Source organism: Theropithecus gelada, chromosome 2 (assembly GCF_003255815.1).
Source record: "Theropithecus gelada isolate Dixy chromosome 2, Tgel_1.0, whole genome shotgun sequence".
NCBI classification, from domain to species: domain Eukaryota; kingdom Metazoa; phylum Chordata; class Mammalia; order Primates; family Cercopithecidae; genus Theropithecus; species Theropithecus gelada.
This window is the reverse complement of record NC_037669.1, coordinates 44638786-44662584: the sequence shown is the minus strand read 5'-3', so window position 1 is coordinate 44662584 and position 23799 is coordinate 44638786. Positions and strand designations below refer to the sequence as shown.

The 23799-nt window shown below is 43.6% G+C and overlaps 1 protein-coding gene across 3 annotated transcripts; it reads right to left on the bottom strand.

The window, feature by feature from the left end:
- Nucleotides 1-9215: 9215 nt before the first annotated feature.
- UMPS (uridine monophosphate synthetase) lies at nucleotides 9216-23322 on the bottom strand. 3 transcript variants are annotated; one of them, XM_025374839.1, is made up of 7 exons: nucleotides 23067-23251; nucleotides 22199-22297; nucleotides 17941-18094; nucleotides 14955-15626; nucleotides 13002-13177; nucleotides 10943-11057; nucleotides 9216-9591 (listed from the first exon to the last, which is right to left on the bottom strand). In XM_025374839.1, exons 3-7 carry the CDS (start codon nucleotides 17972-17974, stop codon nucleotides 9422-9424), a joined length of 1167 nt encoding a protein of 388 aa, XP_025230624.1. In that variant the 5' UTR covers nucleotides 17975-18094; nucleotides 22199-22297; nucleotides 23067-23251; the 3' UTR covers nucleotides 9216-9421. The 3 variants fall into 3 exon arrangements, with proteins under 3 accessions (XP_025230624.1, XP_025230622.1, XP_025230623.1); XM_025374837.1 differs by lacking the exon at nucleotides 22199-22297 and having other exon boundaries at nucleotides 23067-23322; XM_025374838.1 differs by lacking the exon at nucleotides 17941-18094 and having other exon boundaries at nucleotides 23067-23236.
- Nucleotides 23323-23799: the final 477 nt, after the last annotated feature.

Genomic DNA, 23799 nt, shown 5'->3' with positions numbered 1-23799 from the left:
CCTTTAGCTCCTCCCCCTCCCTGGAGGATGTCCAATACCATGGTTCCTACTTGCTGCTGAGGACAGCCTTGTATACTCAGCTACTGTTATGGAATGGATTGTGTCCCTGCAAAAATTCATTTGTTGTAAGCCCTAAAGCCCCAATGTGATAGTATTTGGAGATGGAGTCTAAAGAATGAATTGCGATTAAATGAGGTCATAGGGTGGCACCCTAACTCAATGCAGCTGGTGTCTTTATAAGACCAGGTAGGGACCCCAGGGCTGCAGAGAGGAAAGGCTGTGTGAAGACACAGCGAGAAGGCGGCTGCCTGCAAGTCAACAGGAGAGGCCTTAGGGGAAACCATTTCTGCTGACACATGATCTTGAACTTCCACGGCCTCCAAAACTATGAGAAAGTAAGTTACAGTTGTTGAAACCACCCAGTCTGTGGTATTTTGTTACGGCAGCCTGAGCAGACTAATACAGCTAGTAACACGCTTTGAGACTGGCAGAGAGGGGGCGGGGAGAAGAAGTAAAAGACGCAAAGGCCGACAGTGACAGTGCTGGGATGAGGCTCCGGAGGAGGTGTTGCGCCTGTGGGGTGTGAGGTGCCTGAGGAAGCTGGGGTTTTGTCCAGTGGGCACTGGAAATGCAGACAGGGCATGGCATGTGAACATGCCTGGAGCTGGGTCACTGCCTGCATGGAGGCTGTGAGCACTCAGACAGCTGTGGCCTTTCTCCTGGCTGCGACTTGGCACAGGGGCTCCTCTGGAGGTCCCCCAGCTGAGAAGGCCTAGTTAAGTCTCTCCCACCTGGCATCCTGTTCTCCCCCAGGGCTCCAGGCTTCATAGTCAGGACCCAGCTCCTATTCAGGCCTTCAGACCCTCCAGGGGTGCAGACATGGAGCTGGAGGGAGAAGAATAGGAGAGACAGCTGAGCAGGCTCTTGTGCTGGTGAGGGGGCTGTGCCTGAGGAACAGTTCTTCTCAGCCCCCAAAGGCCCCGCCTGCTCAGTTGCTGCTTTGGGAGGGACCCATGGGAAGCAGGGAAGGACAGTTGCTGCCTGGCCAGCCCCATCTGACAGAGCCACCTCCAAGACGGGTTGGGTGATGTGTCAGTGAGAAGGCCTTCACATCCAATTTCTTTCTCTTGGATATGAATGTCGGGAAGTCCATCTCTCCCCATGACTGATGCTTCCTTCTGTCACACAATGGGGACTGTATAATCGGTACAGTATCTTGATGGTTAGGAAGCTGGGAACTGAATGCATTTAGTGGACCAGAGACTGTTCAAAACATGGGGACAAGAGAAAAAGAGGCTCGGGTTCTTAGTGCCACCCCTTTTCCTCTCAACCCAACTCCACTGCCCCCTCCATTAACAACCCCATCCTCTTCCTACCTTCCTCTTCTACACGTCCTGATCCTTCTGATAGATACCTGGCTGCATAACGTCTTCACTTTAAGATGCCTCGAATTCTTGGTGCAAAAAGGCAAGCTCTAAACTGCAAGGAGCAACCCATCAGGGGCAGCCACCTCACTGACCTTCTAGGGTAGGAGTTCTTGACCCTTTTGGGTCATGGGCTGCTTTGGCATTCTGGTGAATGCTACAGACACCCTTGTCAGAACAATGCCTATAAATGTGTAATAAAGAAGACGCTAAAAAGACCAAGCCTATTTCTCAGGGTTATCATTTCAGTTTGATTTCAAAACCACCCTCCCTGGAAGACACATCATTGAAAGCTTCATTGGTCCCACCCACATAGAATGTCAGATCCCTGTGACTGAAAGCAAACTCCTCATTTGATCCTCACAACTAACCCACAAATACCACATTCAGGGAAGGTATTTTCCCATTTTACAAAAGGGGAGATGGAGAACAGTCACACCTTGAGTGAGGGTTGGTGAGACCCAAGCTCAAGAATCCCTTCTCTAGAGTCCTCTGCTCTGCACCTGCTCCTGGAAAAAGTCTGACTCTCTTCTTATCCCAGAATTCTGCCACATGATGGGGAAGTTATCTGAGTCTCCGTCTTGGGGGCATACATCTCTACTGAACTAAAATGAGTGCTCTAAGAGCAGACTGACACATTATAAAATTTCTCTCCTTCCTCCTTGAATCTTTCTCTTTCGTCCTCATCACAAGAGCAGTCTCTGGTACCCACATGTGGAGGCCAAGGCAACTCCAACTTGGAAGTGAATCTGCCATGTTGACTTCTGATTAACTCCTGTTCTGGAAAGCTCTCTAAGATTTCCAGTTTATCTATTGTTCCTTGTGTAAGAGTAGGTACTAACTAAACAACCTTGATGTTATTGTATTTACCACAAGTTCTGCCCTTAAGCAATTGTCCTACACACCCCTTCTGAATCACATCCATCCTTTCCCTGCGGTCTGTAGCCCTAGGTTTAGGGGATGATGGCTCAGGGATCCAACAACTTGTCTCACCACTGCCCAAGACACAGACATAGCTTCTGTTCTTAAGTCCCCATTAAATATTTCTTTCTGAGAAACTGGATTTGTTAGCCTCTTTCTCTGACCTCTCAGCTTCCTCAGACTTTGAGGGGTAGATTTGCATAGGCCTGCCAATGGAGAACAACACACGTTAACCAAGACCCCAGGAACTGTTCTATTTTTTTAAATGAAGGAAGATGACAACTGACACAAATGTCATGTTTCCTGGCACAGAAGTTCAATCCTTCAAAGACTCCTTTCCATTAGGGAGACACACAGGTTGCTCTGGCAGGGTTTCATATCAGGGAGACCCCAGGTATAAGCTGACATGTGCTGGCTGGCACTCATGTCCTGACACATGATCATAAAACAATTTTTTAGAAAACATACACTGAACAAAACACATGATCACCTGAGGGCTGCGGGGGTCACACCTTGTGTGAGCATCTCCACGTGGGTGACGAGCTGCACCTTAAGGACCCAGGGGGATGGGAAGCTTGGGTTTCCCTCCCACTCAGCACCTTTTCTTAGGGTCTCTTTTCAGCTCAAGCCATAAGGATTGTAGGCTTGATTTCAGTTGGGAGACATCCCCCATTGGATGGCAATGGAGTTGAAGAGGGGAAGAAGGCAATAGAAGTGAGGAAGAGGTAATGCTATAGCCCGAGAAGAGAGCACAGGGGCTTCGGGAAGTCAGAGGGCAGCAAGATGGTGGGGGTGAGGGAAGTGTCAACAAAAATAGTGGAACTCTGTAAAATATTTGAAGGGGGATTAATTCTGAGCCAAATATGAGTGACCATGGCCCATGACACAGCCCTCAGGAGGTCCCAAGAACATGTGCCCAAGGTGGTCAGGGTGCAGCTTGGTTTTATACATTTTAGAGAGGCATGAGACATCAATCAAATGCATTTAAGAAACGCATTGGTTTGGTCCAGAAAGGCAGGACAGCTCAAAGCCAGGGGTGGTGTGGTGGGGTGGAGGGGCTTCCAGGCTATAGGTCAATTCAAACATTTTCTGGTTGACAATTGGTTGAGTTTGTCTAAAGACCTGGGATTGATAGAAAGGGAATGTTCAGGTTAAGACTGTGGAGACAAAAGTTCTTTGAAGTCTTATAAGTGGCTGCCCTGAGAGACAATAGATGACAAATGTTTCCTATTCAGATCTTAATCTCTCTAGGATTGGGAGAGTCTGGAAGAAAAAGATCTAGCTATATTAATAGAGATTCTTTACAGATGCTAACTTCCCCCCACAAAGAACAGCTTTGCAGGGCCATTTCAAAATACGGCAAATAAAGATGTTTGGGGGTAAAATATTTCGATTTTCTTCCTTGTCTCGTAAGGTTATACCAGAGTCAGGTTGGAAAATAAGTCATGATATATAGGGTTAAATAAAACCCATCTGATAAAAATGTATGACTTGTAGGGCATGACTCCCCAGACCCCTTAGATAGGAATTTGGGCAAGATAAAAAAAAAAATCAGTTTAGTCCTCAGAAGGCAGAAGAAAGGATAAGGGAGGAAAGGAGGTCAAAGACTACCTACACCGGTTTTCCTTGAGCAAATGTGAATTTTTAGGCCATCTATACAGTTTGAAAAGAACCCATATTTTTATGTATTTTTTTTTTTAACTCAACATCATCTCTACTTCAAGTGTCTATTCAAATGGTGGCAGAAAACAACATTACTAGGTTCCAGGTAAACAAGGACAGCATGCCTTGTTACACACAATCATGATTTCAGGATCCTCCCCACCTCTCATCCTGCAGGGCTGCTAAGTACAGGGAGACAACGCAGTGTTGGGACGTTGGAGGCAGGGCTGTGGAGCTGTCTATGCAAAAGGGCACCCCCGAAGACATGGTTGTCCTCATGAGAACTTTGGTTGTGCGGCCCGTCCACTTCCCACTGACTGTCCTTACGTGACGATTGAGACTCTCAGGCCCACCAGGTTTGCTTCTCAGTTAACTCCCATGCCCTTTTCAGAAAAATAGAATTCAGCTTCTCTATAATGTTACTCTGGAGCCACAGGAAGCTCAGGTCACCTCAGGCTCTGCCCCACACACACACGGCCTGAGTCCACTGCCCTGCGCTGAGCTTGGGCGAGGGATCTCTGGACCTTCACTGCTCTCCTGGGCTCCCCGCAACCCCAGCGCTGAAAATCATGACACAGACCTCCTCTGCTGACAGTTCCCCACCCTTATTTTGGGTGTCGACTGCCCTTCCTCCCTCCTTCCCTGGGATTCAGCCGCAACACATGAGAGCCCACACCAGGATCTGACTCTGAGGAGCCCTCTGCCTCTTGCCTAGAGGAAGACTTTCCCCCTTGGTGGGAAGGACAGGCCTAGGCAAATGTTCTTCTAAACCAGACTTATGCCAAAACCTTGAACTTTAGAAGTTAAAAAATATTCTAATTATTTTGTTTCTCTTTGTATTTCTATTGTGGCCTTCCTTTGGAAGGGTTATGGGGAAAACAAAGGGATTGCAGGGTAAGTCATACAAGGCCAAATTACAAATGTGAAAGGCCCTGTGATCTAAGAAAAATACAGCATTCTACATCCTATAATCCAAAATAAAATCTGCATTTAACGAAACAGCATTGATTATAAAATAAATGTAAAGAACTCCAACAGGCCAGGCGCAGTGGCTCACACCTGTGATCCTAGCACTTTAGGAAGCCAAAGCACCATTTGAGCTAAGGAGTTCAAGACCAGCCTGGGCAACATATATTATTTATATATACTATTATATATTATATCTAATATCTATAACTGTTAAAAAATATATTTTAAAGATATAACTCCAATGAGCCCTGATTTTTCTCATGCTTTTTTTGTGTTTAATGTTAGATTCCTTCAAAAAGGAATGCGCTTTCTCATTCAGCCCTGGCACTGAAGACACAATTCATACCCACCTGTTAAGGGGCAAAGGAACCAAGCTGCAGAGTCCATAGGGTTACTCATGGTCATTTTCAATGACTGACACTCGGTCCACTGTGTTCAAGTACAGGATTCACACAAGACCAAGCGGCTATTTCGCTGGGAGAGATCACGGATGCAGCCAGAGGTGATGGTTGGGAAGGCAGAAGACTGGTTCTTGGTGGAGCCCAGTTTTTGTCTTCCCGGTAACCAGGCTGGATCCAGGGAGCTGCAGCACATGTTAAAAGTATTTAGCTAGATATTGCTGTGTAATAAACCACTCTGGAACTCCATGGCATGCACTACTAAGCATTTATCACGCTCCCAGGCTTACAGATCAGCGGGGCCTTCGTACATTGGACAGGGGGAGGCTGGAGTAGGCTCTGCTCTACTTTCTCTTGCTCTTCGGAGGTCATGGGCTAACCAGGGCGTATTCTTCTCATTGGTGGCAGAAGCCAGAGAGGGGTTAGCAGAAACACAAGAGTTTGGACTCAGGCTCAGAACTGGTACTGAGGGACTCCCACCCACCGGGCACTTTGGATGAGAAGTGCACCCAGGGCAACATTAGCAGCTATCTCAGGCGCCAGCACCCTCTGCAGTTGGCTCTCCTGTGGCTGCACCCCTGGCAGCCGGGTCTGATGACCCAGATGGCAACCACTGTAACTGGTGTGGCTGTGGGCTCTGCTGTTGGGCACACACAGAGTCACAGTGAGAACCCCTCCACCGTCTCTACAAAAAATTTTAAAAACTTAGCCAGTCGTGGCGGTGCACGCCTGTAGTTCCAGCCACTCGAGAGGCTCTCAAGAGGATTGCTTGAGCCCAGGTCAAGGCTGCAGTGAGCCGTGATGTACTCCAGCCTGGGCAACAGAGTGAAGACTCTGTCACAAACAAACAAAACAAAACAAAAAACCGGCCCTAGGCATACTTTTGGCAGATTTTCCTAGAGCTGACTCCGTAGCACAAGGGTGAGCGTTGGGACTGAGATCCACAGGCTGGCTGTGAGACTGAGCAGATCCCTTTACGATTCTGGAGCTACACTTTGGGAGTTCTAAAATAAGAGAAAGTGTACCAAATAGTTTCTTAGGTTCCTCCAGCGTGCGCGCGCGCGCGCACACACACACACACACACACAATCTATGGGCTGATGTTCTGCAGAATGCCTCCAGTAGCTGGAGAGGCTGGGGGTGGCGTTCTCCACTCCATCAGTCTCACAGATATTCTGTGCACCCCACGGAGACATGGGGTCCCTATATTTCCCACTAAGACCAGGAGTTACAATGCCCAGAGATCATGTTCTGTAAATATTCCTTGACTAAGAAAGGGTTAAATTACCTAATGCCTCCAAAATACTTCAATGCTGAAGAACAGCATTTGTATAGCCCAAGTTCTTCGCTGCCTGAATCAACTTGTCTTCTAAAGTTTTCATGAAAGACTGGGCTTCTGCTTAGGTAAGAGGCCTGCAGTACTGGGCTGACTCTTAAGAAACCGCCAGATCACTTGAGGCACCCACTAGAAACGCACACGCCCAGGCTGCTGGGCAAACCACAAATCTGCTAAGGCAGAATCTCTGATGGTGTGGGGCACAAGGACCTACGCTTTCAGTAAGTGGCAGTGGCTGGGTGATTATTCCAGCCTCCTCTCATTTCCCAAGTCATCTTAGCAGGGATCCTATAAAATAGGGTTCCTCAACAGGAACAGTGCCTGCGTCCTGGAGATGGCAGGAGCTCACATTTCTAAAGGAAGGACAGGAGCGTGTGACTCTCAGCAGGAGGAGGCAGACCTCCAGGCTGTCTCACTGCAGAGGCAGAAATGTGAATAACCAGTGCAGTGGTTCTCAAAGTCCAGTCCCTGCGTAGGCAACCGCAGCATCACCTGGGACCTTTTTGGAAATGCAAATTCTCAAGACCCATCCCAGAGGTACCCAGAGTCAGAAACGCCGGGGGTGGGGCTGGGCACCTGTTTTGACAAGACTCCAGGTGACTCTGATACCTGCTAAAGTGGGAGAACCACTGACACATGGAAGTGACAGCCAGGGAGGTGGGCACCTGAGACCTCAGCACATCACTCCAAAGGCCTCTCAACACTGAAGACACCTAAGAGATTTCTGCAATTTTTTCTCAGAAAGTTCTCTCCCCTTCATGACTTTTGGCTTCCCCAGAGTAGCCCCGAGGGCCAACTCCCTTCCTGTTCCTTCTGGTCGCTTCTTCCTTGATAGCTGGTCTCTCTCCCACAGACCAAATTTCCCTGGAAATGCAGCACTGGGGACATGAAGCTCAAATTGGACTTTAGAGCAGAAGCTCTTGAAGTAGAAACTTCAGGAGGGAACATAATAAAAACCTGAGTTAAAAATCCTAGGCTTGTAGTCCCAGCTACTCGGAAGGCTGAGACAGGAGAATTCCTTGAACCAAAGAGGTGGAAGTTGCAGTGAGCCGAGATCGTGCCACTGAACTCCAGCCTGGGCGACAGAGTGAGACTGTCTCAAAAAAAAAAAAAAAAAAAAAAAAAGTACTAGGCATTCCTCTGAGTCATTAGAGAAGAGTGGGCCATCGGCTGACAAGGGTGGGGAATGGCTGATGCTGTGCCACTTCCTGCAGGTGGGCCCCAAATGAGAAGGAATGTGAGTGTGCTGGCGCAGTCAGCACCGGGACAGCCCTCACCCTGCCCCTGCTCAAACACCACCTTGAATGTGGACTTTCTCTTTATTAATGAAGGCTGACCTCCCCTCTACTAATGACAGTTGGGACAATTATGTGGGATCCTTAAACAAATCCCCAAATGAAATCTTAGACCTCCTAATTGTGAAGTCAGTCACAGGAAGCGGTCACTCGTGTTACCACTCTTCCATAATTGCTGGCTAGGGAAAAAATGAGCCCAAACTCCAACTCCAGTTGTTGAAATAACAGCCAGAGCCAGGCGCGGTGGCTCAAGCCTGTAATCCCAGCACTTTGGGAGGCCAAGACAGGCGGATCACAAGGTCAGGAGATCGAGACCATCCTGGCTAACACGGTGAAACCCTGTCTCTACTAAAAAATACAAAAAACTAGCCGGGCGAGGTGGCGGGCGCCTGTAGTCCCAGCTACTCGGGAGGCTGAGGCAGGAGAATGGTGTAAACCCGGGAGGCAGAGCTTACAGTGAGCCAGATCCAGCCACTGCACTCCAGCCTGGGCGACAGAGCGAGACTCCGTCTCAAAAAAAAAAAAAAAAAAAAAAGAAATAACAGCCAGATACCAGCTCAGGAGCTGAGCTGCAGTCACCTTCCCCTTCCCCACCTTCCCCTCTTTGGAGAGTGAGCAATGGCAGTTCTGGGAACCAGCCCATGTGGATACCTGGATTGTCACTTTTAGGCTGGAGATGGAGGAGAATGGCTAACAATTAGATATTATTTGGGCAACACATTAGACAGAGAATACAGGACACAAGAAAAGTTGTGCTGACTTTAGCCTATTGGTGCTCTAGAATTTTTGTCTTACTGCAATTAGGCTGGGCACAGTGGCTCACACCTGTAATCCCAGCACTTTGAGACTGAGGCAGGAGGATTGCTTGAGCCCAGGAGTTGACATCAGCCTGGGTAACATAGCAAGACCTCATCTCTACAAATAATAAAGAAGTTTAGCTGGACGTGGTGGTGCATGCCTATAGTACCGGCTACTCTGGAAGCTGAGCGGGGAGGATCACCTGGGAGGTCAAGGCTGCAATGAGCGGTGATCTCACCACTGCACTCCATCCTGGGAAATGGAGCGAGATCCCGTCTCAAAAAAAAAAAAAAAATTAAATAAAAGAATAACAACGCAGTCTAGTCCCATGCAGAGATAGGAAGGATCCTCAAATGTGGAAGGCCCTAACCCAGACAGGACTGTGGCTAACAAACACCAGTCTCAAAAAAAGCAAGCTTGAGAATGAACTTATTATAGTATCAATGCAGTGATTACAAATTACTCAATATTTCCTAAAGTCCATGATAACTCCAGAACCTATTCTTACACAGGCCCTGTGGAAGAATCTAAGCAGGAATAATTGGATTATTTCCAGCTAGTGACTTTCAGGGGGACTGTCACATCTTCAATGTCTTCACAAAAATGTATCTGAAGCATTCAAACACCAAGTCTACTCAAATACGCTTCCCAAGCAGCTTTTCTGTACATCTCCGCTGCTTCCAGACGATCAGCTGCTGAGATTATGCCGCGGCCTACAATGATGATATCGGAACCTCGTTTGCCAATAACTTCTTGTGGGCTATTGTACTGTTGGCCAAGATTATCTCCTGCAAGAAACACAAAAACTATAGTTTCACATAATACAAAAATCAGAAAACCTGTCACATGACTTCTCAGAAAAAGTATCTAACCAGCTTTAAATAAAAATGTGCCCCTACTTTCGTTCCGCTTTTGTATAGCAACCGGGTAAAAACAGGAGCTGAAGAGACTCACTGGGTAGGCCAGAGACATCAAACGGAGAAAGATGCTCACCAATTCTTTTCAATGGTAAAGTTTATTTTTATTTATTTATTTTATTTATTTTTTTTGAGACAGAGTCTTGCTCTGTCACCCAGGCTAGAGTGCAATGGCGCAATCTTGGCTCACTGCCACCTCCACCTCCTGGATTCAAACAATTCTCCTGCCTCAGTCTCCCGAGTAGCTGGGACTACAAGCGTGCACCACCATGCCTGGCTAATTTTTGTATTTTGAGTAGAGACAGGGTTTCGCTATGTTGGCCAAGCTGGTCTTGAACTCCTGACCTCAGGTGATCTGCCCACTTCGACCTCACAGAGTGCTGGGATTATGAGCGTGAACTACTGCACCCAGCCTTATTTATTTTATCATTATTTTTTTCATGTAATTTTTTTCCAGAAGCATAGATTCAAGTTGCCCTAAATATACACTTTCTCAATGTCAAATTTTAGATCATCTGTAAGCTTAACAATATATATTAAAAAAAAAAGTAAAACTCATATATTACCAAGAAAGGTTCAATATCAAAAAAATACAATAAAGATTGGCCTCACAATTGAAGAAAATTTTAGCATACATCTCGGCATCACCACAAGGCACTGTTGAGCAAGTCTAACCTGACCACTACCATATACAAGAACCTTTCTATCACAACCTCATCAAGTGGTCACACAGACTATCCATAAACCCTAATCCTTAGATTTTGCTTTTTTGTTTTATTAAATTCTGCTGTTCCAGAAGCATTCTGTTAAATGGCTTATTATCTTCCAAATCCAAGACACTTTAAGTATTCTTAAAAGCCTTGACCCTAACTATAGTATCTAGTCAAAGAATTATGAGGGCTTATGAATAAGGGCTTACAAGTACAGAGTGTTTACTCTGTGCCAAGACATTGTGTTAAATATTCTACATGTTACCTCATTAAAGCCTCTTGATTACCTTATGAGGTCAATACTGTTATCCTCCCCATTTTACAGACAATCAGACTAAAAGAAGTAAACTGACTTGTCCAAAGATACATAGTTACCAAAGGCCTCATTCATTATTGTTCTAGACTAAGAAGGCTTCTCTTAAGCAAGTGTTTAATAACATGCAAAGTTTTATTTTGCCTGCCATGGGTAAAGAAGCATTTTTGGAAGAGCCATGACCAGTGACCAGATTTACCTCCTGCTTCCAACTGAACTCCTGGAGTCAAGTGAAGAAATTCTGGTTTCATGCTTACTCGGGAGCCAGAAATAAAACCAACAACAAATTCAGAGTGTTCCTCAGCCATTCTAACCTAAATGGAATGTAATAGAACATATTACAAGAAAACAGTTAATCACACAGAATAAAAGTAAAAATATGCTCTATTTTTTTAAAACTTACAAAAAAAAAAAAAGAAGACATGGGGTCTCCCCATATTGCCCTGGCTGGTCTTGAACTCCTGGGCTCGAGGGATCCTCCAACCTTGGCCTAACAAAGTGCTGGGGTTACAGGTGTGAGTCAACATGTCCGGCTTATGCTCTATTATCTAGTTAGAAACTTTGCTGTATTATAGATGCCTTTTCTCATTCCATATATATAAAGTTACTATATCTGAACAGGTCATCTTAAATAGAAACCATAATAAAACACATTTGATTCATTAAGACTCTGAGATGACCCTTTCCTTTCCCTTCCCTTCCTGCAATAAATCATACTTAAAACAGAAATCCTATACTATGTGCATCTAAAATCAAGATGCTGCATAATTTCTTATTTCTAATAATGCTTGGTGACCCACCTAGTTCCAAAAAGGATTTGAGGTGAGTACTCTAGAACATATTATAATGGTATGAAACCACATTCAAGGCTTACTGACTATCTACAGACGGGGTACTCCATATTCAAAGGCAGCTGTCATATAAAGAACAGCTATGCTTTCAAGAGCTAAAGAAATCTTACCTCTACCACTTTCCCTCTTCTGTAACATCAACTGGTCTCCCCATTTTCTATACTATTATCTCACATTCATAAAAGTATCTTTAGAAGGCCTGCCTGGCTTTCTGATTCGGTACTTTCCCCTCCCGGAGACATGACTCTGTACTTCCCTTCTTATTTGATACTTCCCAGAGAGCTGACTGGGTACCACCACTGCACTCTAGCTTCGGTACTTCGAGACCTGAGACACATTGATACATTCTTGCCACCAAGTACTACTGCCAACAAACAAGTCATGTCTTGTCCTTGAGCCAGACCCAGACTCCCAGAATGCCAAATATTAAAACTGACCGTGCTTATGAGACTTGGGAAATCAGACATTTATAATCAATTCAGGGATAGGGTTAAAACGTGACTGTAGGGCCATATGAGTTGTCTCCAGATAGTCTTTGAAATAATACGAAAAAATAGAAATCCTTTACTTCTAGATTCTTCACATGGGGGGAAAAAATCATGGGGATTTTCTTGGGGCTTTTTATTTGTTTTGATAGGCTCTTACTCTTGCCCAGGCTGAGGTGCAGTGGCATGATCATGGCTTCCTGCAGCCTTGATCTTTAAGCTCAAGTGATCCTCCCACCTCAGCCTCCCAAGTAGCTGGGACTATAGGCATGTATCACCATGCCTGGTTAATTTTCTTTTTCATTTTTTTGTAGAGAGGAGATCTCACTATGACGTCCAGCTGGTCTCAAACTCCTGGCCTCAAGCAATCCTCCCGCCCTGGCCTCCCAAAGTGCTAGGATTACAGGTATGAGCAACTGTGCCCAACCCCCGATGACAATTTTTTAAAAGTAATATAATATTCTAAAATATCTGACAAGAATAAGAGAAAGCCACTGCATGTGGGCTGCTGTCATGGGAACGTGCATCTCTGTAGGACTTGGGAGATTCTGAGAAACTGCGTGTCTGGGAAGCTCTTCTCATCTTCTCTCAATTCATGGTAAGATGAAAAAGACAATGGTCTTAAAGTCGTGGTAGATTTAGTAAGTGTTTGTTAGACTAACTATCTGGGTCTCAAAGTTTCTCCTGGAGTATAATTCAAATTCCTGAAGTGTCCACTACATGATATAAAATGCTATTAACTATCAAGGAATTCTATCCAACTACTATTAATATACTGTCACACTAACAAGAGCTGGATTTTTTTTGGCAGAGGTTCCAGAGATGCCAGACCAGAGATGCCAGATTAGGAGATATCTTCTTGCCCTATAGCATGCAGCATAGCAGCCCCTGCCCCCTCTCACCCAGTCCCCCCAAAACTTACCGCTGCTCTAGTGTAGTTCCCAGTGGCCAGGGAGCCGCTGGAGCTCATTTCTGCAATAAGGAGGCACCCCCGATGCAAAGGCAGGCCCACTTCTTGCAAGCCTTTCACAACTCCTGAGCCTGGCACCACGTGAGCATTTACCAGATCTGCCCAGGAAGCTATTTTAAAGATACCTCCTAAGAAGAAGGGGAAAAAAAGATATTTGCCGATTTTCAAACAAAAACCTCTAACCTCTTGTCCAACCAACTGCAATATGAAATAATCTCGCAGTAACATGTTAATGAGAGAACCAAACTCTTCAGGAACTTTAGTGATTATCAGCAGACCCATGGTTCCATCTGTGAAAACTGTATCTGTTATTTAGGTAAGTAGCTGGGTAAGAGATCACAACGAGAAAAAAACTTCCAAGGTCTGTGCTTGGCTCATCAGGAACGCTAACAGGACTGTTTTTCCTTACAGGCTGAAGCTCATGACCACAAATAAAACTCATGCTGTTAAAAAGGGACTCCAGTGAAGACAAACATTTATTGATGTCAAGGATAACAACATTTAAAAATTCCTCTTGAAGCTGGGCATGGTGGCTCATGCTTGTAATCCCAGTACTTTGGGAGGCTGAGGTGGGCAGATTGCTTGAGTTTAGGAGTTCAAGACCAGCCTGGGCAACATGGCAAAACTCCATCTCTACCAAAAATACAAAAAATTAGCCAGGTGTGGTGGCATGTGCCTGTGGTCCCAGCTACTTGGGAGGCTGAGGTGGGAGGATCACTTGAGCCCAGGAGGTGGAGGTTGCAGTGAGCCAAGATTGCACCACTGCACTCCAGCCTGGGCGAGAGAGCAAGACCCTGTCTAAAAAAATAATAATAATAAAAATAAAATTCTTCTTGAAGATGACAAGTTTTCACTCTGCAGGGGTCTCTCAGTAGCTTTACTATTGCTCAATATTTCTACAAGTTCCTTAGATCTCCTTAGCTATCTAATTTCAATAGGCAACTATATTCCTTTTAAAAGCGGACAGTAAGAAGCCTAATTTTCGAAAAAACTCTATGCAGAGCTAAAGAAAGTTTGTATAAAACTCTTACATCAGTCAATTAGCTAAAGTAAGCTGGACAATGTGATGAGGGCAGGACATCTTAAGCACATGAAGAAGTCACTTAAAGACAAATCTGTTTTAAACAAATAGCTTATGAATATGCATACATTAAAGAAAAGTTACCTCAAAGATACCTACAAAAAATGTTACCTAACACAACCAAATATCTGTTACAAGGTTAACTGAAAAATGCATTAAATATACAGTCTGATCACACAGTTGTAAAAATGTAGACAGAAATTTGCATAGAATAGGCAGCAGAACTAAGCATTTTTCTCAACCAACACATGCACTACTTTAAGTCCCTACTTGATAAAATAAAAATCTTTAAATAATGTTTATCAATAGAACTTTTTCTGCTACAAATAAATCTTACCATTTTATATTTCTTTTTCATTGTTTCCTTCATGTGGAATTTTCATTCAAAACATCATATTCTGCTAAGGACATCTGTCGAATTTGCTAGACCAGACACATACCCTTCTTTTGGTACTAGCACACCCATTTTATTTAAGGAAATTATCCCTGCCTGGTTCTTATTTCAAGAAGGTCAGAGTTAACAACCTTACAGTTGCAGAGCAGATTGTCCAGGCTAGTTAATGAAGGTATTCTATATCCCAAGCTAGAGCGATTGGTTTACGGTGAGCATGTAGAGTATGCCTACCTGAGAAAGAAGTCAACAGAGAAGCAGAGCTGAGAGATGGAGAGAAAGCAAGTCATGAAGATATCACTTGAGCTCCTGGATCCAACCACGCTTGACAGCCTGCTCTATGAATGGACTTTCAATGACATGAGCATTTCCTTTTTCTCTTCAATTTAAGCTGGATTTCTGATTCTTGCAGATTCCTGAATAACACACTTACCTTCATACTGCTTTTTCACTGTGTTTCCTATATCTGCAAACTTCCGGTCTTCAAATATCAAGAACTCATGGCATTTTGCCAGAGTTATCAACTCCTTCATCACATCCAGAGTAAAATCATTCAAAATATCTACATGAGTCTTGAGCATGCAGATACTGGGTCCTAAAGCATCTGCTAGCTGCAACAGCTCTCTGGCCTCTGAAACATCAGCAGATAGACATAGATTTGTCTCCTTCTTTTGCATAAGCCTGAGAAGCTTCGATGCAACTGGGTGGATCCTGGGCAGCTCTGCACGTGCACCGAAGCTGAGTTCTCTGGGTGCTTCCTTTATAGAAAGGGCAGAACCATTATGATTCGCTGCCACAAAGACATTCTCCTGAATAAATCTCTTCACTCTCCCAACTGTCTCAGCATCAATTTTTTTCTGCTGCTCAAGAATCTCCAGCATTTTGGACAACGTACACACTGAGTGGAGGCGGATCCCGTGCGCCTGCAACTTGTCCTTGCCTCCCTGCTCTCTGTCCAACAGCACTATGGCATCAGTGACCTTCAAGCCCTCCTTCTGAAGAACCTCAACAGTTTCCAAAACACTAGATCCACTGGTGACAACATCTTCAATGATTAAACAGGTTTCTCCTGGATTAATAGTTCCTTCTACAAGACGCTTAGTTCCTAGAAAAGAAAAAATTTCGCTGATTCCAAATTTAAATATGTAGGTATATGTGTATATATATATACACAAAACTTGCCAGTTATACATACAGTATATGTGTATACCAACTCTGTATACCAAACTTGCTAGTTGCACATACAGTGTATTTATGTATAAAGCCAACTCTGTATACCAAACTTGCCAGTTATACATACAGTATATTTATAGTAATTCAAGTGAATTATTTTACATTATAAACATGGCTTAATGTGTTTTATGATCAAATTTTCAAATATAGGTTTCTTTTTTATTTAAAAAAATTTGTTTTATCACAGAGATGATGTTGCCCAGGCTGGTCTTAAACTCCTGAGCTCAAGTGATCCTCCCGCCTGAGCCTCCCAAAGTGCTAGGATTATAAGTGTGAGCTACCACGTCCAGCCTAAATACAGAGTTTCTTACAGCAAGATCACCGAGATCAAGGAAAGTTATGAAACAGAATAATCCAATATCATCAATGAAATAATTCCTTTTTCCATCAAAGTATTATAAATTCACTATTCAAGATCAGCCAAATAATTGGCTTTTTGAAGATACAAATTCAGAAGGAAAAATACTCAGCAATCATTTAGACCCATTACTACAATCTAAAGAATTATATAATGCAACGTGATTAAATATATACTTCTCTACCCTAAATTCCACTACAGACTATTTTCAGATAATCTACAAAATGTAAGTAACTTGGGCTGTGGACTTCACAGACTCATCAAATCCTTTCTGTCTCTTGAACAATTGGCAAGTTTAACTGAATCAGCTTAAGCTAGAACACAAGACTGCAAGTATTTATAGTATATTTAAAAATGCATAATTTCATTCCAGCAACATTTTTTAAAACATAAAATAAGAAAACAGAAATAAGAGTTTTCTTATGGGTAGGGATTCATATACTTTTTTTTTTTTTAGCTCAGAAAATCTCAGCTGGGTGCAGTGGCTCACACCTGTAATCCCAGCACTTTGGGAGGATGAGGCAGGAGGATGGCTTGAGACCAGGAGTTCAAGACCAGCCTGGGCAGCAGAATGAGACATTGTCTCAAACAAAAAACAAAAAACAGAAAAACTAACACTGCCCTTACGCAGCAAAAACTCAACTAATGTTTCTTTTTTTATCATAAAAATTTTTAGAACACATCTGCAGAAGGATTTGTTTAAAAAAAAGTAACAAAACACTAATACACCAACATAAACAAAAAAGCCCATTAATTCCTTACTATCATTAAGATTGCTTTTCAGGTTTTATTTATTTTTTGATAGCCTTGCTCTGTCACTCAGGGTGCAGTGCAGTGGCACAATCATAGCTCACTGCAACCTTCAGCTCCTGGGCTCAAGCCATTCTCCTGCCTCAGCCTCCCATGTAACTGTGACACTCAGCTAATTGTGTATTCTTTTTTTATTTTTGTAGAGACAAAGTCTCACTATGTTGCCAAAGCTGGTCTCAAACTCCTGGGCTCAAGCTATCCTCCTGCCTTGGCCTCCCAAAGTGCTAGGATTACAATTGGCCACTGTGCCTGGCCAATTTTCAGGGTTTTTTTTTTTTTGTTTGAAATAGGGTCTCACTTTGTCGCCCAGGCTGGAGTGCAGTGGCACAATCTCAGCTCATTGCAACCTCCACCTCCTGGGTTCAAGCACGTCTCCTGCCCCAGCCTCCCCAGTAGCTAGGACTATAGGTGCACACCACCACACCCAGCTCATTTTTGTATTTTTAGTAGAGACGGAGTTTAACCATGTTGGTCAGGCTGGTCTCGAACTCCTGACCTCAAGGTGATCCGCCCACCTCGGCCTCCAAAAGTGCTGGGATTACAAGTGTGAGCCATGGTGCCTGGACAAATTTTCAGGTTTTAAAGCAAGTCACCTGATAATCTATTGCCATGAACCCACACGAATATCTCTCTGAGGTGTTTATGCTACTTTATGAGAGTAATTTTATCCATGGATTACTTTTCATGAAGTTTAAATACAAACATACTGGGAAAGTATGTGCTGTTACATTTTGCTGATGAGAGAAGGGCTGGTAAAAAAAAAAAAAAAAAAGGTTGGGGTTTCATAGATACAGTACCAAAAAAAGCACTTTTCATTTCCTAATCAATGCAAAGCTTTTTAGACCCCTAGTCTAAAAAAAGGAAGGTGACTTATAGTAACAATTACAAATTCCACAAGCAGTAATAACTTAAGGGACTCAAGATGACTCTGGTAAAACATTAGTGCACAGAAGCTGAAAAATTCTAACAATATGTTACAGATTAATTAACTTAATGCTTTATGTTACTTTTATTTTACCATAATCCTTTGTTTCTTTCCTTCTAATAAGCATTGGAATTTGATTGGTTGAACAGATAACTGTAGCCAATGGCAAAGCTGTATAAGGCACTCCACACACGGTGTCAAAACTGATCCCTGCATTTTGGGCAGTTTGGAATAAAACATCTGCAACCTGTAAGAAAATGAACACATAAACAATGTTTTATTGTAACTATTTTAAATAGTGTATAAACATGTAACAACATAACAGTAAAGACAGTAATAAACTAGTGGGGGTAAGTCTCAAACCTGATTGGAGAAAAAAAAATGCCTTTTTATTACCCTCTCCATAAACCCAGTACATAAACATAAATCTAAAAACACAAGAATGAATCTATTCAGCCAGACTCAGAATCTGTTCTGAAGGCAACCTGAGATGTGTTGGGGAAGCTCATGATGTTGACCCCAAAGACTAAGGATGGTCCCCTGACTCCCTGGTTTCCCTCAGTAACCCATTACGCTGAGTATCTAAACCTATCATCTTTTAGTTATATTTCCTGAAAGAAGCCTTCAATTAGGAAGTTTCGTAAATACAGACTATTGTGCGAATTGCTATTTTATAATCTCCTTTTCCACATAAATCATCACTTTTTAATGTTAGAATACATATTCCCACCCAAGACCACCTCATTTTTAAAAAAGAAAAGCAAACAATCACTGAGTTGCTTTGTGAACTAGATCATAGGTTTACTCCAGTACTTCTAAAGAGTAAAAAAAGCCAAAATCTATTGAAGGGGTGGCCTCCCCCTTCACACCTGTGGGCATTTCTTGTTAGGTGGAACGAGAGACTTGAGAAAAGAAATGAGACACAGAGACAAAGTATAGAGAAAGAAACAGTGGGCCCAGGGGACCGGCGCTCAGCATACAGAGGACCCACGCACCTGTCTCTGAGTTCCCTCAGTATTTATTGATCATTATCTTTACCATCTTAGAAAAAGGAAAGTGGCAGGATAATAGGATCATCGTAGGGAGAAGGTCAGCAGTAAGACATGTGAATAAAGATCTCTGTGACATGAATGAGTTTAAGGAAAAGTGCTGTGCCTTGATATGCATATGCAAACATCTCCATAAACCTGTTTAGTGCATAAAGAGCAGCATTGCTGCTAGCACGTCCCACCTTCAGGCGGTTTTCTCCTTTCTCAGTAAATGTTCCATTGCCCAGGGACGGGCAGGAGACAGATGCTTTTCTCTATCTCAACTGCCAAGAGGCCTTCTTTCCTCTTACACCAGTCCTCCTTAGCAAAGACCCTTCACGGGTGCCAGGCTGGGAGATGATCAAGTCTTTCCCTTCCCATGAGGCCACATTTCAGACTATCACATGGGGAGAAACCTTGGAAATACCTAGCTTTCCTAGACAGAGGTCCCTGTGACCTTTGGCAGTGTATGTGTCCCTGGGTACTTGAGATTAAGAGAATGGTGATGACTTTTCACAAGCATACTGCCTTCAGGCACTTGTTTAACAAAGCACACCCTGCACAGCCCAAAATCTGTTAAACCTTGAGTCACCACAGCACATGTCTCTTGCAAGGACAAGGTTGGGGGTAGGGTCACAGATTAACAGCATCTCAGATACAGAACAAAATGGAGTCTCTTATGTCTACTTCTTTCTATATAGACATAGTAACAGTCTGATCTCTCTTTCTTTTCCCCACAATCTATGACTATTTTAAGTTGCAAAGAATGTAATTTCTAGTACTAAAAATATTAACATATTATCTCAGAACTGTTTTATCACTCTTCTTAAGGAATAAACTTGGAATACAAATGCTACAGTGACTGGATACCCACCATCTCCATTTAAAAAAAAAAAACAAAAAACATGAAATTCCTGACTATGAAAAGTTGAAAATTTTTTACATCTTTTTTCAACTCAAAGTTTCACTCTACTGTGTCCAGAGAATTTTATTCTAAAGCAATATATGATTATACTAGAAAAGCTTTTACTGATCCCTCTGTCATACTTGTCTATATGTATGTAAACTGAAATTTAAAATGGTAATTTAAAAAAATTTCCCATGACCTTAAGTCTCTAGGTGTCAAGAATTCTTCTGTAGTTCTCTCAGGTCCTTATTTCCAAGATGACAAAGAAAAGAAAGGAACAATGATCGTGCCAAAAAGGGCTGTGGCCAGTAGTTGCACATACTATGTCTGATACATGCCCAAGGAAAAGACTATTAAGAAGCCCATCATGCAGAACACAGTAGAGGCCGCAGCAGTGAGGGACATTTCTGCAGTGAGCATCTTTGCCTCCTATGTTCTTCCCAAACTGTATACGAAGCTACATTACTGTGTGAGTTGTGCCATTCACAGCAAAGTAGTCAGTAGTAATCCATCTTGTGAATCCCACAAGGACCAAATACCCGACCCTGATTTAAACCTGTGGGTGCTGCTTCGACCCACAACAAAGCCCATGTAAGCAGCTGAATCCTTAAGGACTGAAGAGAAATTATTCTCTTGAGGAAAAGAAAATGGAAATTGTACTTTTTAAAGAAGAGAATTCTTATTAAATTATTACAAGCATATGATTAATTAAAACATGTTTTGCAAATTTTGACAGAGGGATAAAAACAGACCTGGAAAATGCATTTTTAGTGAGTTAATGCTACCTTTCCTCTCCAATTACTTTATGTACACTAATGTATATATAGTACTATAGTCAAATATCACTTATTAAGGGAGGTTAGAGTTTAGCATAAATTATATTGCTTTTTGGGGTGTAAATACTGAGAAATTCTATTCGCATAAATAAGATGTGAAAAGGAGTTTTGTTATACCCAAGTCTCTCCATGTTTTGAACTTCTCACCAATTAATCACCAAAATACACACACACACACACACACACACACACACCATGATCTAGTTATCAAAAAACTTTTTCTGTCATTTATCAGCTGGCTTATTAAAATAAATCAATTTTTCCCTAGAAAATCCTTAGTAATTCTCCACACTGCTGAGATACACCATATCAAGATTCTGGATGATGAGAAGTTAATAGTCCAAAGTACCACAACCTTAATAGTCCAACCTACCTTAATACTTTTTACAATAACCACACAAAGTGGTCCCTAGTGAACATAAACCCTTAAGTGGGCTGAGGAAACTCACATGTCTTCTAGATAGAACTTTCTGCAATGATGGAAATGTCCTCTATCTGAGCAGTCCAATATGACAGCCACTGGTCATACATGACTATTTAAACTTAAAAATTCATGATGCTCAATAGTAACTAGTGGCTAGTAGCAAACTCTATTGGAAAACATATTTACGGCCTCTACTCAGTGTGGTCTGCAGTTTCAGCTGGAACCTTGTTAGAAATGCACAACCCCAGGTCCAGTCTCAAGAGCTACAGAACTGGATTCTGTATTTTAACAAAATTCCCAGGTAATTCATATATACTCAAAGTTTAGAAGCACTGTATTAGAAACTTCTAATTTGTACAAAACTTTTCCTTATATTGACTAAAAACCTGCTTTCCCAATATGTCCACCTTCTGGTCTTAATTATTGCTTCTGGCCGCACAGTGCAAAATTCAACTCCCCTTTCCAAACAGCCTAAAAGGACCTAAAAGGAAGAGGCTGAGGCAAATTAATACAAGTAGAACACAAATGTGTGCCAAGTTCGAGGAGTGCAACCCGAAGCACAAACTTAAGTTGCCCTGATTATACAGTAGTTACAAGTGGATTTTTAAAGCAAAAGGGGCAGTTCCTATGTTCACCAAGAATTTGCATTGAAATAACATGAGGTAGCCCAGTGGTGGCACCAGGCATTTGTAGTCCCAGCTACTTGGGAGGCCGCCAAGGCGGGAGGATCTTTTGAGGCCAGGAGTTCGAGACGAGCCTGGGCAGTATGGTGAGACCTCCTCTCTACAAAAAAAAATTTAAAAAATTTGGTGGGCATGATGGCACACGCCTTTAGTTCCAGTTACTCAGAGGTTGAGGTAACAGGATCTCTTTTTTTTTTTTTTTTTTTTTTTTGGAGACAGTCTCCCTCTGTTGCCCAGGCTGGAGTGCAGTGTCTCAATCTCGGCTAACTGCAACCTCCTGATTCTCCTGCCTCAGCCTCCTGAGTAGCTGGGATTACAGGTGTGCACCACCACACCCGGCTAATTTTTGCATTATCAGTAGAGGCGGAGTTTCACCAGGTCAGCCAGGCTGGTCTCAAACTCCAGACCTTAAGTGATCCACCCCCTCAGCCTCCCAAAGAATTAGGACTACAGGCATGAGCCCCTGTGCTCACTGGAGGCAGGAAGATCTCTTAAGCCCAGGAGTTCCTGGCTGCAGTGAACTACGATCACAGAGCTGCACTTCAGCCGTGGTGACATAAGAGAGACCCCCTCTAAAAAATAAATAAATAATTGTCCCCAGGGCTGCATGGGGGAGCATGGCTGAAGTCTCTCTAGGCGCTGATAAATTTTGTATACATCACAGGGTTCAGGTTGTTCTATTTTTCTTTTCTCACAAGTATTTTCCCAGCTACTGAATTATCTGCCCCCTCACGTTTTCCCGGTCTGTTTGTTTGTTTTTTGAGGCAAGGTCTCACTGTCACCCAGGCTGGAGTGCAGTGGCACAAAGACAGCTCACTGCAGCCTTGACCTCCCAGGCTCAGGTGATCCTCCCACCTCAGCGTCCCAGGCGTGCGCCACCACACCCAGCTAATTTTTTGTAGAGACGGGGTCTCGAACTCCTGGGGCCCAGGCTGGTCTCGAACTCCTGGGGCTCAGTTGATCCGCCCACTTAGGCCTCCCAAAATGCTGGTATTACAGTCATGAGGCACCACGCCCGGCCTCAAGTCTAATCTTCTTAGAGTTAAATACACAGAATTCATTCAAGTGTGCTTCAGCGCCAGACAGGGTTCCAAACTGGGTTTCCCGACTTTTGCAAAACACGTGTCTAAGCCTGTGGGTGAAAGAACAGACGACTCTCAAAGAGTCCAACAACCCCTGGCCTCTGTGCTTCTCATGCTTACTCCCCAGACCAAGAGTAGGGCTGGACTGCCTGCTTGGCTCTTTTGCTCTCACTCACGGCCCAACTCCTGTCACCCTCTTCCATTTCCTGGTCCTCTTTCCCGCCACCTAGCCCTGTCCTTCCCCTTCCTGGGCTAGCACCTGACTCAGAAGACGCGGTCGAGACACGATGCCCCGCAGATCGATGTAGATGGGGGAGGAGAGTCCGCTCTTCAGCACGAAGTCCCCAAACTTGAAAGCCTGCACGTCGTACAGACCCGTCACCAATGGCCCCAAAGCTCCACCAGCTGCCGCCATTGTCGCGCGCTGCCCGTTTGCTTCAAACTCCCAGGCGCAGCGGGCCTCCGGCGCCCCGATGACGTAGCCCGCGAAGCCCCGCCTCTTCCGCCTGCCTCGTCTGCAGCTTCCAGAGCTTGCTGCACCCACCTCTGGGTTTCCCCGGGCTCAAGGGTCGGGCAGGTGGTAGCGAATCTGGCGCCAGTTTGTGCTTCTCCTGGTTTCTTCTGGATGGGGTCACGGGTTCAAAGCACAGAACAGCTAGATTGACTGTAGGATCATGAAGTCCAGCCTTTCATGAGAGTTTTCATAAATCCTGTCCATTTTTTAACAGCCAATGCCTTCTTGACTAGTTCTCTTAATTATCTCTACTGCTTGGCCTAGCATGTTATATTTGCTAGTTATTAGCCACGATTTTCCCCCCATGTTTCTCCAAATAGAATATAAGTTCTCAAAGACAGGGACCTTTACTCAATTCTTTTATTAACTTCATAGCATCTAGTACGTGACAGCACTTAGATCATTACAGTATTCATTACCTCTTTTGTCTGTACTCTGCTTCCTGAAGGAGTACTTTTTTATTTCCTTTGGCGTATCT